Raw genomic sequence first — 15505 nt, forward strand, 5'->3', positions numbered from 1 at the left:
GCTCGGCACGGATTGAGAACACCAGAGACGCCGCGGAAAGCGGAGGAGAGGGAGGCAGCGGGGTGTTGGCAGCGGTGAATTGCGCGGGCAGCGCGGCGGGCAGGCGCGGGTACGGGCGGGGCGGTGTGGGCGGGGCGGGCGCGGTGAGGCCCCCGGCGGCCTCTCCCTCATTCGACCTCGGCGAAGATGGCGGCGGCGGTGAGGGCCATCGGCAGCCTCGGCCGCCTCCCGGCCGCCGCCAGGGCCGGCCCGACGCGGCGCACCCCGCCCCGCGGTGAGCGGGGGGGACGGCGGGGGGCGGGAGCGGCTGGCGTGCGGTGTTCCGCGCGTGAGGGGGGCACTGAGGGATGGGGGCACTGGGGGCAGCGCGGGGTAAGGGACGGAGACACCGAGAGGGCACTGAGGGGACATTGAGGGAAGGGGAGCGCTGACGGGCAGGGGGACAGCGAGGGGCTGGGGGAGCACTGACGGAGCGAGGACTGGGGTGGGATGGGACACGCTGAGGAGTAAGTTCTTGAGGGGACGGTGAGGAGGCGCTGAGCGGTGAGGGCAGGGGGACACTGAGGGTGGGAGGTGCAGGGCGGTGCTGAGGGGGCTCTGAGAGGTGGGGAAACACCGACAGGGAAGTACGTGCGGGGTGGGGATGAGGGAAGGGGTGTCACAGAGAGGATTTTGTGGTGCTGTGGCAGGGGTTAGGGGGTGTGCGGGTGTCCCGAAGGTGACACCAGGTACTCAGGTGTTGTGACCGTGGCGGGCTGTGAGAAATGTTCCCGGGGAAGAGTCTGGGAGGAGCGGGGGATCCCGGGGGAGCTGTGGGGTGGGAGGTGTCCCCGCGTGTGTCTGTGCCCCATGTGAGGGGTTTGTCCCCATGGCCTATGAATCACCCAGGGGGGTCCCCAACCTCTGTCCCCCCATGTCCTGGGGTCTCTGGGGGTCGTGTGCCCCCACGAGGGACATCCTGCCGTGCCAGTCCTTGCACGGGGACGCGCTGTGGGGATCTCTGTGCGGTTCTGGGAGGATCCCTGTGACCTGGCAGGGAGGAGGGGACACACCCCAGGGTCAGGATGGTCCCTGCACAGTGCCACAGAGCCACAGGGAGAGAGTGTCCTTGTGCCCTGCCACGTGCCTGTCCCCAGTGCCCTGGGTGCCTGCTTGGAAAGGAGAGGGAGTCAAAGGAGAGGGTGTCCCCGTGTCCTTGGGAATCCTGATCCTGTGGCTGCCCTCCAGGCACACAGGGGGATCCCCGGGAAGGGGCATCCCTGTAATCCCAATGGCTGGGGGGGAGGCTGTGCCCAGGCCTGGCTGTGTCTCCAGGTGCTCCATGATTTGAGGGAATTGGGATTGTTTAGCCTGGAGGAGAGGAGGAGAACTTAAAGTCCCTGCCACGGCCTAAAGGGGGTCCAGGAGAGCTGGAGAAGAAAGGGATGGAGGGACAGAACACAGGGAATGGCTTCCCACTGCCAGAGGGCAGGGATGGATGGGATTTTGGGCGGGAATTGTTCCCTGGCAGGGTGTTGAGGCCCTGGCACAGCTGTGGCTGCCCCTGGATCCCTGGCAGTGCCCAAGGCCAGGTTGGACACTGGGGTTTGGAGCAGCCTGGGACAGTGAGAGGTGTCCCTACCCATGGCAGGGGTGGGGTGGATGAGCTTTAATGTTCCTTCCCGCTTAAACCATCCTGGGATTCAGTGATTCCTTGGTTTTGTGTGAGGCCTCTCCCTTCCCAGCCTGGGCAGGGCTGTGGCTCTCTGCTGCGTGGCTTGGTACTCCCCCAGGAGGGAGAAGGCCAGAGAGCCTGGCTAGGAAGCTCTAGAAACCTCATATTTGAGCACTTTGAAGAGCTCAGAGCCTGATGTTCATGTTGAGCCAAAATCCAGCTGTGTTTCATTTAAACCCAAACCTGGGCTTGGCGGTGCTGGCTTCAGAGCTGGGCTCGGCGCTCTGAGAGCTCTTTTCCAACGTGAGCAATTCCATGATTCTGCAGCCTTGGAGCAAGTTTGTACGTGACAGCGTGCTGCAATCACTGCTGAGCAGACTTGTGGCAGCTCCAGGCAGTTCTCAGGCTGTTGCTGCTTGGAATTCTTGTTGTAACCGGCGAGGCTCTTCACAACAAACAGCTCCAGAGCCGCTCCAAGGATGCTGTCGCTGTTCGTAATTAATTAAAGCCCTCGTTCTGCCTTGCAAAAGCGTTTGGGGAGTGGATGCAAAGCTCTCCAGGGCAGCCCAAAGGCAGGGAGCAGTCAGGAGCCGGGTGAGCTCCAGGGCTGGCTGTACCTGCTGGGCCGCATCCGTGCGCCGCCGGGTTCCCGGGGTGGATTGGGAAGTTCAGTCTGCCTGGAGTTTCCCATCTCACGGGTCACAGCTCCGTGCTCAGCTCGCAGGGACAGCTCAGGTGGCCTGAGCTTCATCCCGTCCGTCCTGCTGGGGTTTGGGGTGCTCCAGGACTGGAAAAAGGCTTTTTCCTTGAGCCATCAGCCATGGAGGCCGTTCCCAGTTCAAGCAGAGCGCCACGTCCGGGTGAGTGGAAGGGTTGGAGGTGGGAAATGCTGGGCAGGGAAGCAGCTGAGGTAGTAACAGGGAAAAGAGAAAGTGGGAAGGAGCAGGCTGGGCTGTGGGATGGGTGTTGTCCGTTCTCTGGTGCATCCAGGTCCTTGGCAAAGTCCTGAGGGCGCCTGAAGGTGTCCTGGTGTTGGACAGTCTTTGAGCTGGAGTGAGACTGGAACTGATTTTCAGGGCTTTAACTCTGGAATGAATGATGGGGCATGGTGGAAGTCTGGAGAAGGGCTGCTGCTTCATGCAGCATTTTGGAGGATTTTTTTGGCTCTGATCTTGGCACGTTCTCACTGCAGTGCTGAAGGGATCGTCACCTAAAGCAGATGTGCAGGGACCAGGACCAGGAGCTGCTTTCACTTCCTGGCAGATTTTCCACAAATATGCTGGATTTGAAATAAACCACTGCCAGGGTACAGAAACCTCACTCCAGTGTTAAGCAGCTGGTACACTGCTGACAGCACCCCTCCCAAAAGTGTTTATGTTCAAGTGGAGTGAGATTTGTCCAGTCATGCCCTTGATTTATTTTTTTTTCCTACTTCATCTCTCTTATTTTGTGAGAATGGAAAGGCAGAGTGGAATGGAAGCCTGAAGGTTTTCGTGGAAGGAATCTGTTTGGGAGCTGATATGGAAAAGGAAAGCCATGTAAAGAGCAAAAACCACGGAATCCCAGACTGGTTTGGCCGGGAGGGATCTTAAAGCTCATCTTGTTCCACACCCCTGCCGTGGGCAGGGACACCCTGCACTATCCCAGCTTGCTGCAGGGATTGAATGAATGGATTCAGGGAGACAGTTCAGCCCTTGCCTTCTCTTTGAAGAGGTTGCTTGGCTTTAACTGCTGATAAAGGAGCATGGTGTTCTGCTGGGCAGCATCTCTCACCAGAGGAACTGTCAGCCCACACTTGGTTTGTGGGAATTGAATGCTGGTGCTTATTTTCAGGAGCACCTGACACGAGCACACAAAGAGTTTAGGGAAATTACTGTTGGATGGAGCAATCCCACGTGGGTATTAAATATTGCTGAGGAGCTTTGGAGTGGGAACCGGTTCACTCTTTGTTCATAAAACGCTGCTTTGGGCGCATGAGACACGCAAACACGCACCCCAGACCTGTTTGCTGGGACAGCCTGACGCTGAATTTCCATCCCCACGGCATCACAGTGCATATCCCGGGCTCAGGAATGGGAGCAAAGGTCAGTCCCTACTGCCAGCACCCCAGACAAGGTGGAAAGGAGGCCAAAGTGCAGCAGAGCCCGTGTCACGGGGCTGTGGCTGGGGGAGACACCTGTTGGGGAGCCACAGTTTGCAGTTTATTCTCCCGCTGTTGGATTTTTCTCCTTTCTTGCTGCTGGGAATGAGAATGTTTCGTTCCTGAAGGTTTTACCAGTGTTGAGCAGAACCCTCCCCTGGCTAATTGCCTGTGTGTGAGCTGGTAGATACTTGTGGAAGTAATAGTTTTACTGGAATTCAGACTTAAAGCAGCTTTGGCAGAGATTCAGCCCGGATCTGAGTTAGGGGATCCTCAGGGTCAAGATCCTGAATGGAGCTGGGGTTCATTCATGTGCTGAGAGATCCTGGACTCAAACGCTGTTTCTGGGCAGAAAAATGAGATTTGTGAGTCAGAAGCTTGTGGGCAGAACTTGTTCATCTCGTGGTCGGAATTTTCTGAGGGCTCTGGAATGTCTTCACATGTTTGCGTGCTTTGTATGTCGTTACTAGAGGTGGATCCAAGAGCTGCAGAGGGACCCTGGACAAGGGGGAATGGCTTCCCACTGCCAGATGGGATTTGGGGCAGGAATTGTTCCCTGGCAGGGTGTTGAGGCCCTGGCACAGCTGTGGCTGCCCCTGGATCCCTGGCAGTGCCCAAGGCCGGGTTGGAGCAGCCTGGCACAGTGGGAGGTGTCCCTGCCATGGCAAGGAATGGCACGGGATGGGCTTTAAGGTCCCTTCCCACCCAAACCAACCTGTGATTCTGAGTATTTTGTCAATAGATTGAGGCAAGAATAAATACTTTGTGAGCCCTTTGTGGCCCCTCCAGTTGTGCCCCCTGTGTGGTGACACTTGGACTGGCCCCGTTTGCTGCCACCAGAGTGTGTTTTTACAGAAATACCCTGGACAGTCGCGTTTGCTCTGCAGGGAGTTCACCTTGAAGCTCCCCAAGGTGCAGGAAGCTCCCTGAAGATGTTGGAATGAGGGTGGTAAAGGCAAAACCCCCTGTGCCAGCTGCTCCATCCCTTGAAGGATTGGGAGGAAGGATTTCTTTTTTGCAGCTCTGGGTGTGGGGTCTGTGCTGGGAAGGCCCCTGCAGCGCTGTGGGACCCGCTGGACTCTGGTGGGGGCACAGCTCAGGCTGTCAGGGGAGGGACTGGCTGGTGCCCAGGGTTCCCAAAAGCTGTCCTTGGCAGGTGAGGAGAGCTGGGAGAGAGCGAGGCTGAGACTGAGAATTCCTTTAACCCCTGTGACATCTTTTCCTTAGGTTATGCCTGCCGCAACATCTCCACCTCCGGTGCCCTCCAAGGTAAGTGTGAAGCTTTTCTATAAATCCTTTTTTTTTTTTTTTCCCCTTAAAATCCCTGGAGCAGGAGCTGACCCCAGCCATGTGTTTGTTTGCAGAAAGAACCCACGTCAGCTGTGATATCAAAGGGGATGTTGCTGTCGTGCGCTTCAACACACCAAATTCCAAGGTATTGAAAATTCCCCTTGGAGGCTAAGGACTTTCCTAACCTGCAGCCTTTCAAAGTTGGGAGCAAAGGAGAAATAGGAAAAAGAAGATTTGGGGATTTTAATGAGACATTTGGAGGTGCCTCTTGTGTGTGCTAAGCTAATTTGTCTCTCTCCCAGGCACAAGGTGTTTTTAAGTTTCAAATCTTAAGGAAAACTTAAAAAAAAAAAAAAAGAAATCTTGCTTAGTTCTTGTATTCAAGTCAGTTAAAGAGTGTGTCCATACTCCAGTAATTTGGAATCCATAAATACTTTTGATTCTGTTATCATGGATACAGTATAAATAGAAGCTGATTCTCATTTTTTAGGTCAATACAGCTGCAGTCGTTCAGGTATCAGGAGGCAGGAACTCTGTAAATGACATCTAAGGAATACATCTGAAAATGTATTTTGGAGTCTCATAAGTGGTGGTTAATTTCAGGTGTCATCTCACAGATGGAAATGCTCCTTATGAGCAGGGATAGAGCTTGCAATAAAAACCTAGCTTTTAAATCAAAGCAGCTGAATCTTGTAATAATTGTGGCAGTCCAGAAGGATTTTTTTTTATACACTCCTTTCCTCTGAGGAGCAGCAGCAGTCTCAGGTTTGAAATATTCTATTTTATGTGAGGATTTGGTGGTACCTAAAGAACCCAGGCTGGATTTGTCCTACTTGTTGCAGCCTTTCAGTAAAGCTGGAGGGATGTTGTCAGCCTGGTCTGGGGAAGGTGTCCCTGCTCATTGCAGGGGGTTGGATGAGATGACCTTGAAAGGTCCCTTCCATCCCAAACCATTCTGTGATTCTATGATTACATGGGGAAAAAAAAAAAAGCCCAACAGTTTATGAGTTCACAAAATCCATGTTTGAGGCTACAAACCCACTGTGGGGACGGTTAAAGAGAAACTTCCTGATTAAAGGTGACCTGCTGCAGGGTTTTATCCTGGAGTGGGCTTTGTGCTGGGACGAGGCGGGAGTAACTTGCAGCAGGTGTGGGCTCCAGCTGAGCCGCTGCTGACTTTGCTCCCAGGTGAACACCCTGTCCAAGCAGCTGAGCGCCGAGTTCACCGAGGTCATGAACGAGATCTGGGCCAACGAGGCTGTGAGGAGCGCCGTGCTCATCTCCTCCAAGCCGGGCTCTTTCATCGCTGGAGCGGATCTCAAGTAAGCACAGGAGCTGATGGGGCTGTCCCTGAAATCCTGCACTTTGTCCCTGACATCTCCTTGGAGGGAGGCACAGGCTGGGAGCGAAATGTCCAGGATTTCGGAGTGGCTGGGATGAAGTGAGGATCTCGGCAAAGAAGGACGTGGTGGGTCCTTAAACCCGTCCTGGCTGTGCCACTTGGTCCCTCCTTCCTGCAGCCAAGGAAACCCATCCTGGCTCTGGGGTGGGCATTGTCCTTCAGCCTTGGGGTACAACAGGAGCGGATAATTCACATGCAGGACTCGTTTAGGTTGGGTTGGAGTGCCTGGCAGCCTTCCAGCCTGGCCCCTGCTTTGGGCAGGGTTTGGCACTCTGCCCTGTGCTCAGCAGCCTCCTCCCGGGCTCCCTGGGTAACTTTTCCAGGCTGTGGAATGATCCTGTGGGTGCCCACCGGGGCCTGGAATGCCATTGGCTCCTACTGCTGACACTGACAGGACAGAGTATTTGCTTAAAGACATTAAAAGCCAGAAAGCTCTGAGGAAAGAAGGTAAATTAAAAATAGACCCTCCAAAACCGTGTTACATTTTTAGCTGGCTTTGTCTAGGGACAGAGACTCGCTCACTGCTCAGGAGGGAAGGAGGTGAGCAGAGCAAAGGCCAGGCTGTGGTTAAGAGGTGTCTCCTGGCCTCAGCACCTCCACCATCCCAAATTCTCCTGCCTGGCAAAGCTCACGAGCCTCCAGGAGAATTAATTGGCACAGGGAGTCTCTAATTGGCAGCGTGGCATCAGAGCACTGACCATCTGCTCTTCTGAAGAGTGATTTTTCTCCTCCACCCTTCCTGACCAGTGCTTTGAGGCTTCCTGTGACCCTTCCTCCTCTCCCAAAGGCTTCCAGAGCCCTGGCACAAGGGATCCCCTTCAATGCCTCAGGCACAGCCCCTGTCAGCGTGCAGGGCCTGACCCTGCTGGGTTTAGTTTCCCTGTGTCTAATCCAAAACTGGGGCCTAAGCAGCTCTTGCCTGCCTGTCAGGCACTGCAGATTGTAGGAAAACAGGGAAAAATTGGCCAAACCTCTCATTCTCCTGCTGTTTTGTCGGTGCTTTTCCCATCCTGATCCACCTCTCTCCTCCCCTCAGCATGCTTGAAGCCTGCAAGACTGCTGAGGAAGTGACTCAGCTCTCTCAGGATGGACAGAAGATGCTGGAGAAGATTGAGCACTCTCCAAAGCCCGTGGTTGCTGCCATCAGTGGCAGCTGCCTGGGAGGAGGGCTGGAGGTACTGGGCAATGCTGGGGCTCACAGCAGGGGTGGGAGCTGGTTCTCTGCTTACCCGAATGATGCCGGCAGGACCGGTACTGTGAGATGAATTTGGGAGCTGATGAGGGCTCATTACATCATGTAAACGAGTTTGTGGCGAGTTAATGGCTCGGTTGTGCTTCAGGGCTCTGCCGTGTGAGTTTTGCTGCTGTGGAAAGACAGCAAATCAAATCTGAACCTGTGTGGGCCAGGCTAATATTTAGATGAGTGTCCAAGGGAAAACCGGCTGTTTCCAGCAGGGATTGGATCTGCAGCAATGCTGCTGGCAGGGTTCAGCCTGGGAAGTGCTGCTTTTCAGATGAAGTGAGCTTTGTATCCCAGCAACTTCCATTCTTTGTAGGGCTGCTGTGAGAGGGGTGAGTGTGGGGACCTTGGCTGGGTCTTCTGCCTTGTCATCTCCATCCAGGATTTTGTAATTAGCAAGCCTCTGCTAATTCCTGGAGCAGAGTTGTTACTAGAACAGCATAACCTTGGAGTGGAGTCTCTTCAGTTTGTACTGATTTCTCAGGCTTTATACACCCGCTGTGTTGACTCATCTGGACTTGGCAATCCAGGGATAAACCAGGAATCATGGCTCATCCAAGGATGGGACTGGGCTCTTGGTGTGAATTAATTAAGCCCTTAATGGTCTAGGTGAGATTTAAAATCAGCTTGAGAGTTTGATGTTCATCTCACACCTGCTTGCTGTCATCACTCAGAAGAAGCCATCAGGGCACAGAGGGAATTTGGGCAGCTGGATTAAGGAACTGGGGCAGAGTCATGAGGGAAACTGAGGCAGTGTGTGGGAGAGAGCTGTGTGATGGGTGCCCAGTTTGTCTTTCACAGGGAAACCTTTCCTTGTCTCTTCCATTTTAAGGTTGCCATTGCCTGTCACTACAGAGTAGCAACAAAGGACAGGAAAACAGTCTTGGGAACACCTGAAGTGTTGCTGGGTCTCCTGCCCGGAGCAGGGGGTACTCAGAGGCTGCCAAAGATGGTGAGTGAGAGGGAAAACTTGACCCCTGAGCCCCTTCTGCCTGGCAAGCTCCCACTCTGGAATCCTCTTTGTGCCCTTCTAGGTGGGACTTCCTGCTGCCTTTGACATGATGCTGACTGGGAGGAACATCCGTGCAGACAGAGCCAAGAAGATGGGGCTGGTTGACCAGCTGGTGGAACCACTAGGTCAGACACTGTCCCCTCAGTTCCTTCATGTGCTGCTGCCTGTCAGGGAGCCTCTCCCCTCACCAAAATGTGTGGAGAGATCTTGTCCTGCTCTGCCGGGGAATCCGTGTTCCCACCAAGCACGGGGGCCTTGAAATGCGAGGCTGCTGCAGAAGCTGAGTGAGCAGTCGAGGTCAGCACAGAGGACAAGGCCTGCTGGCTCTCCTCCTTCAGCTAATTATCCAGATAAGAGCCCACACTGCTCATTTATCGTGTCAGAGGACAGATTGCAGCCCCTAATGGAAGGACAGTGGATGAGTGATGTCTGTGTTTCTGCAGCCTGCAGCTGGTAATCCCTGACAGGAGCTGGAGCAGGCAGTCCCCGTGGCTTAGGCGCTCAGAATTGTCAGCTGGGTGGAGAAATTCCCTGCAAACTGCAGGATTCCAAGTGCTGAGTGGGCTGCTCAATCGTGTCTTGCTCCCAAAGTTCTTTTGCTAGGGCAGCTTTCTTGGAAGGTGACTAAATGAGGAGTTTGAGGACTAAACTCTCCAGAGCCTCCTAAGTTGCTGTCATCAGCCCCACTCAGGAGTTGGGATGGAAGCCACTGCTCCAGCTGGCACTGTCAGGAGTTGGAGGGTGCTGAGCATGGTTTCTCCAGGCAAGAGCACACTGGTGGTGCTGAAGAAAATAAAATGAATAAAAAGCTGCTGCTGCCCACCCTGAGCAGTGCCAGGAAAGCCCTGGTGTCCGTGCTGTCCCACAGTGCTCAGCTGGATCACAGGATCATGGAATGGCCTGGCTGAGAAGGGACCTTAAAGCTCATCCAGTCCCTTCCCATGGCTGGGACATCTTCCATTGTCCCAGGCTGCTCCATCCTGGTCTTGGGCACTGCCAGGGATCCAGGGGCAGCCACAGCTGTGCCAGGGCCTGCCCACCCTGCCAGGGAACAATTCCTGCCCAAAATCCCATCCAGCCCTGCCCTCTGGCAGTGGAAGCCATTCCCTGTGTCCTGTCCCTCCATCCCTTGTCCCCAGTCTCTCTCCATCTTCCCTGTCAGCTCCTCCAGGCACTGCGAGGCCACAGTTGTGTCACCCCGGAGCCTTCTCCTCTCCAGGCTGGACAATCCCAGCTCTCCCAGCCTTTCCTTACAGCAGAGCTGCTCCATCCCTCTTATCACCTCAGGGCCTCTTCTGGATTCTCTCCAGCAGCTCCAGGTCCTGGGGCAGCTCTGCAGGTGGGGTCTCACCTGAGCACGGGGGCAGAATCCCCCCTTCCCCTGCTGCCCACACTGGGGGATCAGCCCAGGATACACAGATATCCTTCGCTTATCTTTAGCTGCATTCATTCCTGTAAAACAAATTCGTGGTTCTCAGGCTGGAGTTAAAACTGCTTGGAAAAACTTCCACTTGATACTTGCTTAGAAGTGAATTGTTTTTGAAGAGCTAGCAAACGTGGCTGTTTATACCCACAGTTACCCCGAGGTGCTGACAGGAGACGTGAGCTTTCTGAGGAGCTGCTGGGAATCCTGGCTCAGCCCGGAGAAGCACGTAGGAGGAACACAGAAACACAAATTATGTGCAAACATTGGATGTGTTCCTCGTTATCCAAACAGCAGCCAGCACCAGGAGGGCTCCTGTGCACTCTGTGTCTGGGGAAAGCAGCTCTGCCTGAGGTGATGCTTTAAGTGATGGCAGAAAGCTTGGGAGGAGACAGACACCATCAATCAGGAGGCAATTTCGGGGCATGCAAGTCCGTTCTCCTTCAGCAGGGAGCTCTGCAGCATTCCCTGGATCCAATTCTGGCACGTGCCATTTGTAAAAGAGAGCAGATGGGAGTGGACAGCTCGGAGCTCCCGGGTTAGGACACCACAAAACACTGGGAATTAACTGCAGGTGACGTAAACCCACACGTGTGGGGTCAGCCACTTGGTGTGGATGGTTCTCACAGCTCAGACTTGGAAACAATCTGCAGTTTTTTCTTCAGCTCGAGTGTCAGAATCCAGCACTTATTAATGTTTCCAAGCTACTGGAAACATGGAATCAGGCATTGACATCTTGTAGCACATCAACAAAGCTGAAGGTCTCAGCTTTGTGTGGTGAGAAGAGAATTTGGAAGCTGAGCTCTCAGCTCCCGGATACTCTCAGGTTTGCAGTGAATTCTCTAAAACCCACTGGGCATTGCTGAAATGTAGATTATGCAGCAGGTCTCAGGTCTGAGCTATATTTTGTCTGCTGCCTGTAAAATCAGCTGTGTTGTTTGGTTTGGCCTCATTTCCTTGGACTGGCTCTGACATTCTGCCAGGGCAGGAGAAAGACTTCCACAAGGAGCTTCCCTGAGCTGTCAGAGAGTGTTTGTGCTGCTTTATCTCCTTTTTGCTGAGAGGCTCCCTCAGCAGGGAGCAGCTTCTGAGGTCTGCTGGGTGAAAACCCTCGACTTGTTTCACAGAGAGGTGAAACAAAAACACGGAGCTGCTCCAGAGCTGGGGCTGCTCACCTGGAGAGGAGAAAGATCCAGAGAGAGCTCAGAGGCACTGGCAGGGCCTAAAGGGGCTCCAGGAGAGCTGGAGAGGGGCTGGGGACAAGGGCTGGAAGGACAGGACACAGGGAATGGCTTGGAGCTGGAAAAGGGGATTTGGGTGGGATTTTGGGCAGGAATTGTTCCCTGGCAGGGTGTTGAGGCCCTGGCACAGCTGTGGCTGCCCCTGGATCCCTGGCAGTGCCCAAGGCCAGGCTGGACAGGATTTGGAGCACTCTGGCAGTGGAAAGTGTCCCTGCCCATGGCAGGGTGAGGATTATATGACCTTTAACATTCCCATCCCAACCAAACCATTCTGAGTTTTCTGTGAATAAAACCTTACAGCTGAGGGTCTCAGCCTTTTCTGGAGGAGGATAATAGTGAGAGATGAAGCAGGAGGGAGTTTCTGGTTTTGGAATTCTGGATTTGGAATGCTGGAAATCATGGATTTTGTCTCCTCTGTCGGGGTGTCTCCTTAGCTGTGAGGACCCTGCAGTGTCTGGGTGTGTTCGGAGCAGGCTGTGTGAAGGGAAATGGCCCTGCCCAGCTGCAGGGTTGTAATCTCACCAGGTTTGCACAGCCCAAAGTTGCACATTTATCTCCAGGCTCTACTCAGTAGCCCTGTGCAGCTTCACCAGGCACTGCTCTGTCATTAATGACTCGGAGTTTGCCTCTGGCAGCGTCTCACAGCCTCCTGATCAGCCCTGTGCTGTGTCCTCCTGTCCTGATTGCCGGGAAATGAGGATTCCTGTGCTTGGAAATTGTGCAACCCCTCCTCTGAGGCTGCTAAAACTGGTTTTGTGGTGGCTTGCTTCATTGTGGGACAGCTTTAAGCAGGGCGTTGCAGCAGCTAAAGCAGCTGAGAGGTTTCCTGCACTGAGTTCAAAGGTTGGGGTTGGTTGGACATTGGCTCCAGTACAGGGATTTCCAGGGATTCAGCACTCCCAAAATGCTGTGTGTGTATTTAGCAGCTCTGTGAGGAGAGGGAGAGGGAGAGGAGGCAGAACATCTCAGTTCCCTCAGGATTCTTGGTGCCTGCAGTTATGTGAAGTACAAAGGTTTGAGGAATAAAAGGCACAAGTGATAAGAGGATGGCCAGGAGCTGAAGACACCTCCAGATAGGTCATGGAATGTCTGTCCTTGGAGGTGTCCAGAGGCTGGTAGAAGGTCCTGAGCAAACTGATCTGATTGCAGAGTTGGATGTTACAGCCCTGCTCCCACGGGGAGCTGGCATTCCTGCATTTCTGCACAATGCCCTCGATATAAATCCCTTGGAGCCTTCATATGGTCCCTGCTGAGCCTTTCCACTGTTGGTCGTGACCAAGGAAAGCAGAACAGGAGCAGGGAATGGAGTGGGAGCAGTTCAAAGGCCCATCACATTGTGTCTGGTCCCGGTTTCCCTGCATCCTCATCCCTCAGGGATAACTTGTGCTCTCTGCTCTCCCCAGGGCCAGGAGTGAAGACTCCCGAAGCGAGAACAATCGAGTACCTGGAGGAGGTGGCCATTAACTTTGCCAGGGGACTGGCCAACAAAACCGTGTCTGCCAAGAGGTCCAGAGGGCTCATGCAGAGTAAGTCAGCGTGGACAAATCCCAGGGGACAGCAGGGAGTGAAATCCAGCTTGGCTGCTCAAGGATGTGTTCGTGCTCCTACCTAATTCCGTTTCAAAACCAAGTTATTTCATGTTGGAATCATCTCTTGAGCGATGTGGTGGTAGAGAAAACGTTGCCCTGCAGATCTAGGCTTTGGCAGAGGTGGACGTGGTGGCTCCTGAGGTTTCTGGAAGGGAGCCAGGCCCTGAGGAGCGAGAGGAAGCAGGTGCCTCCAGGGACTGTCCATCTGCAAGGTTTTAGTGGCAAGTTCTGTAGCAAGCTCATGAACTCAAGTGGGAAAAGAGGTACCTGGGACTGCTCCATGCTGATCCTCCACAGCACAGCCCAGAAATGGGGACGTCTCTGTGGGAATTGTGCTTCCCAGGGCTCAGTCTGTCACCAGTTGTGTTCACTTCAGCCCTCAGTGAGACCTGTCCATGGAATAATCCATGGAAACCCTCTCAGCAGCCCCTGCTGCCCGTACCTGGGTTTCAGGTGCATGTTTTACTGCAGATATTTGTTATTCCCTTACCTCTGACTTATTAAAGAAATCTGGGTGTTGATCTGGTGTCGATACCCAGCTGTGACGGACAAAAACTCTCTGACAGTTTAAAGTTAGAAAGTTTGTGTTTATTATGATTACTGTGGGATAGCTCCCAAATACACACCACAGTTTACAGGTGATCACAGAGTCCTTATATTTACAAAAGCATTGAATACCCCAAACACAAATGCGTATTCGTAACCCTGGTACATCCCATTCCCCTCTTCGTGTGGTAATTAGCTAAGAAGGTAATTAGCTAAGAAGCCATTAAGCGTGGTAGTTTGTTCTTTGAAATGGGTGCTCCTTTTCATGGGGAGGAGTCTGTTGCTAGAGGGCACGAAGAGAAAATGATGCACACACTCTGACTCTGAGATGAAGGTTGAAGAAGAAGCTTTTATTTACAAAGTTTTTAAAGGTTTTGAAGAATGACCAGGGATTGGAGAACAAGGCTACCACCTCTCCATCCCAATGGCCAGGCTAGAAGTCCATCAGTTGTCTCTTATCAGAAAGGAATGTAGAAAACATGATGTTAACAGTACAAACTGTGGGAATTTAACTACAGAGCTGTAAACATCTCACAAAAGCTCACATAATATGGCAACAGGGGTCCCCAGCATGAGGAAGTAAAGAAGTCTTCCTCGTTCTGGCCTTTCTGCCTTTTCAATGCAAATGTGATAAGTGAACCCTTGGTAGGACTCCTATTTCCTGTCTTCGTGACCATTCAATGCGTTTCTGGGCAGAGGAGGCCAACAATTGCCTTATGTTCCTACAAGCTATTTGTCAGTTTCTGTATTCTTCATTATAAACACAGCTAACCAAACATAAAGCTGACAAATAATCGGTTATTCTAATACGGAGGAGTGATCCCAAACGCAGTTTCTCTTAGTTCATTACTAACTTTTCATTTCGGCAAAGCCTACCTATCTACTTCAGTTAATTTCAGCGAAGCTTATCTCTGACTAAAATCTTAACCCCTCTACAATCCTTAGCTCTCTGAAGTTTGTGTCTCACCTCGGCAGTCCATGCTGGCAGGCTGGCTGTGCAGCAGCACCGTGCTGACCCCTGTTCTGCCCCACCCTGCAGGGCTGACAGACTATGCCATGGCTCTTCCCTTCGTGAGGCAGCAAGTTTACAAGACAGTGGAGGGCAAGGTTCAGAAGCAAACCAAAGGTCTCTACCCTGCTCCTCTGAAGATCATCGAGGTAACCCTGCTGCGAGGTGGGAGGAGCTGTGTGACTGGGATACACAAATCAATCACACGGAGTCAAGAGATTTTCGCAGGGCAGAGCTGTTCCTCCGAGAGAGCCCAAGGCTGAGCCAAGGCAGAGAACAAGGCTCAGAGCCCCTCTGCCTGTTTATTTCTTACTTTTTATACATTTGTGGGTCTGGCTGTGGATTGGCTTCTGGAGTTATCACCTCTCAGCCAACTGGCCAGACCAGCTGTCAGTTACAATTGTTTTCAGGTTAGAAATATGCAAACAAAGGACAGAGAATGAAAAACTAAGGATTTGTTTATGTTACATGTGTGGGGAAAAGGTAGAAACTGCTCCTAATATTGTACAGTAGCTAAAAGGTCTGACTGCATTTTTATAAACAATCAAAAGGCTTTAAAAAACTCAGAAAAACCAGGGTGACAGAGCTGCAGGGCAGCTGGATCTGGAGGACAGTGTGGGACAGGCAGAGGGAATCCTTCCTCTGAGTCAAGCCAGCGTCCTGATCCTCACAGAGATCAGTCCTGAGGAGTGCTGGCTGTGGGGCAGAATTCAGAATCACTGCCCAAAATACCATCAGCACTTTATGGGTACTGGTAGCAGTGAGGGGTAGAGCAGGAATCCCAGCTGAGGGAAGATTTAGCTGGAATATTTTGTCCATGAGACTTTCAGCTGCAGTTTTCCCAGGTTTTCTGTGCCGTCTCTGAAGAGTTGAGGAGACCTGTTTGACACCATAAATATAGAAATTGCTATAATTTTCACAGCACTAACTAGATCATACTTTATTAGTCCCTTCTGTTA

The 15505-nt window shown here is 52.8% G+C and overlaps 1 protein-coding gene across 1 annotated transcript in view; it reads left to right on the forward strand.

Annotated features, from left to right (window-relative positions):
• The first annotated feature begins 138 nt into the window (after positions 1–138).
• Positions 139–15505, forward strand: part of HADHA (hydroxyacyl-CoA dehydrogenase trifunctional multienzyme complex subunit alpha) — a 30359-nt gene continuing 14992 nt past the window's right edge. The window contains exons 1-9 of the mRNA XM_040060266.1: positions 139–274; positions 5022–5063; positions 5159–5229; positions 6273–6406; positions 7523–7661; positions 8559–8678; positions 8761–8863; positions 12806–12928; positions 14577–14695. Of these exons, the coding sequence (XP_039916200.1) occupies positions 187–274; positions 5022–5063; positions 5159–5229; positions 6273–6406; positions 7523–7661; positions 8559–8678; positions 8761–8863; positions 12806–12928; positions 14577–14695 (939 nt within the window). The 5' untranslated portion in view covers positions 139–186. The remainder of the gene's footprint in view (positions 275–5021; positions 5064–5158; positions 5230–6272; positions 6407–7522; positions 7662–8558; positions 8679–8760; positions 8864–12805; positions 12929–14576; positions 14696–15505) is intronic.

Source organism: Hirundo rustica, chromosome 3, assembly GCF_015227805.2.
Source record: "Hirundo rustica isolate bHirRus1 chromosome 3, bHirRus1.pri.v3, whole genome shotgun sequence".
NCBI lineage: Eukaryota > Metazoa > Chordata > Aves > Passeriformes > Hirundinidae > Hirundo > Hirundo rustica.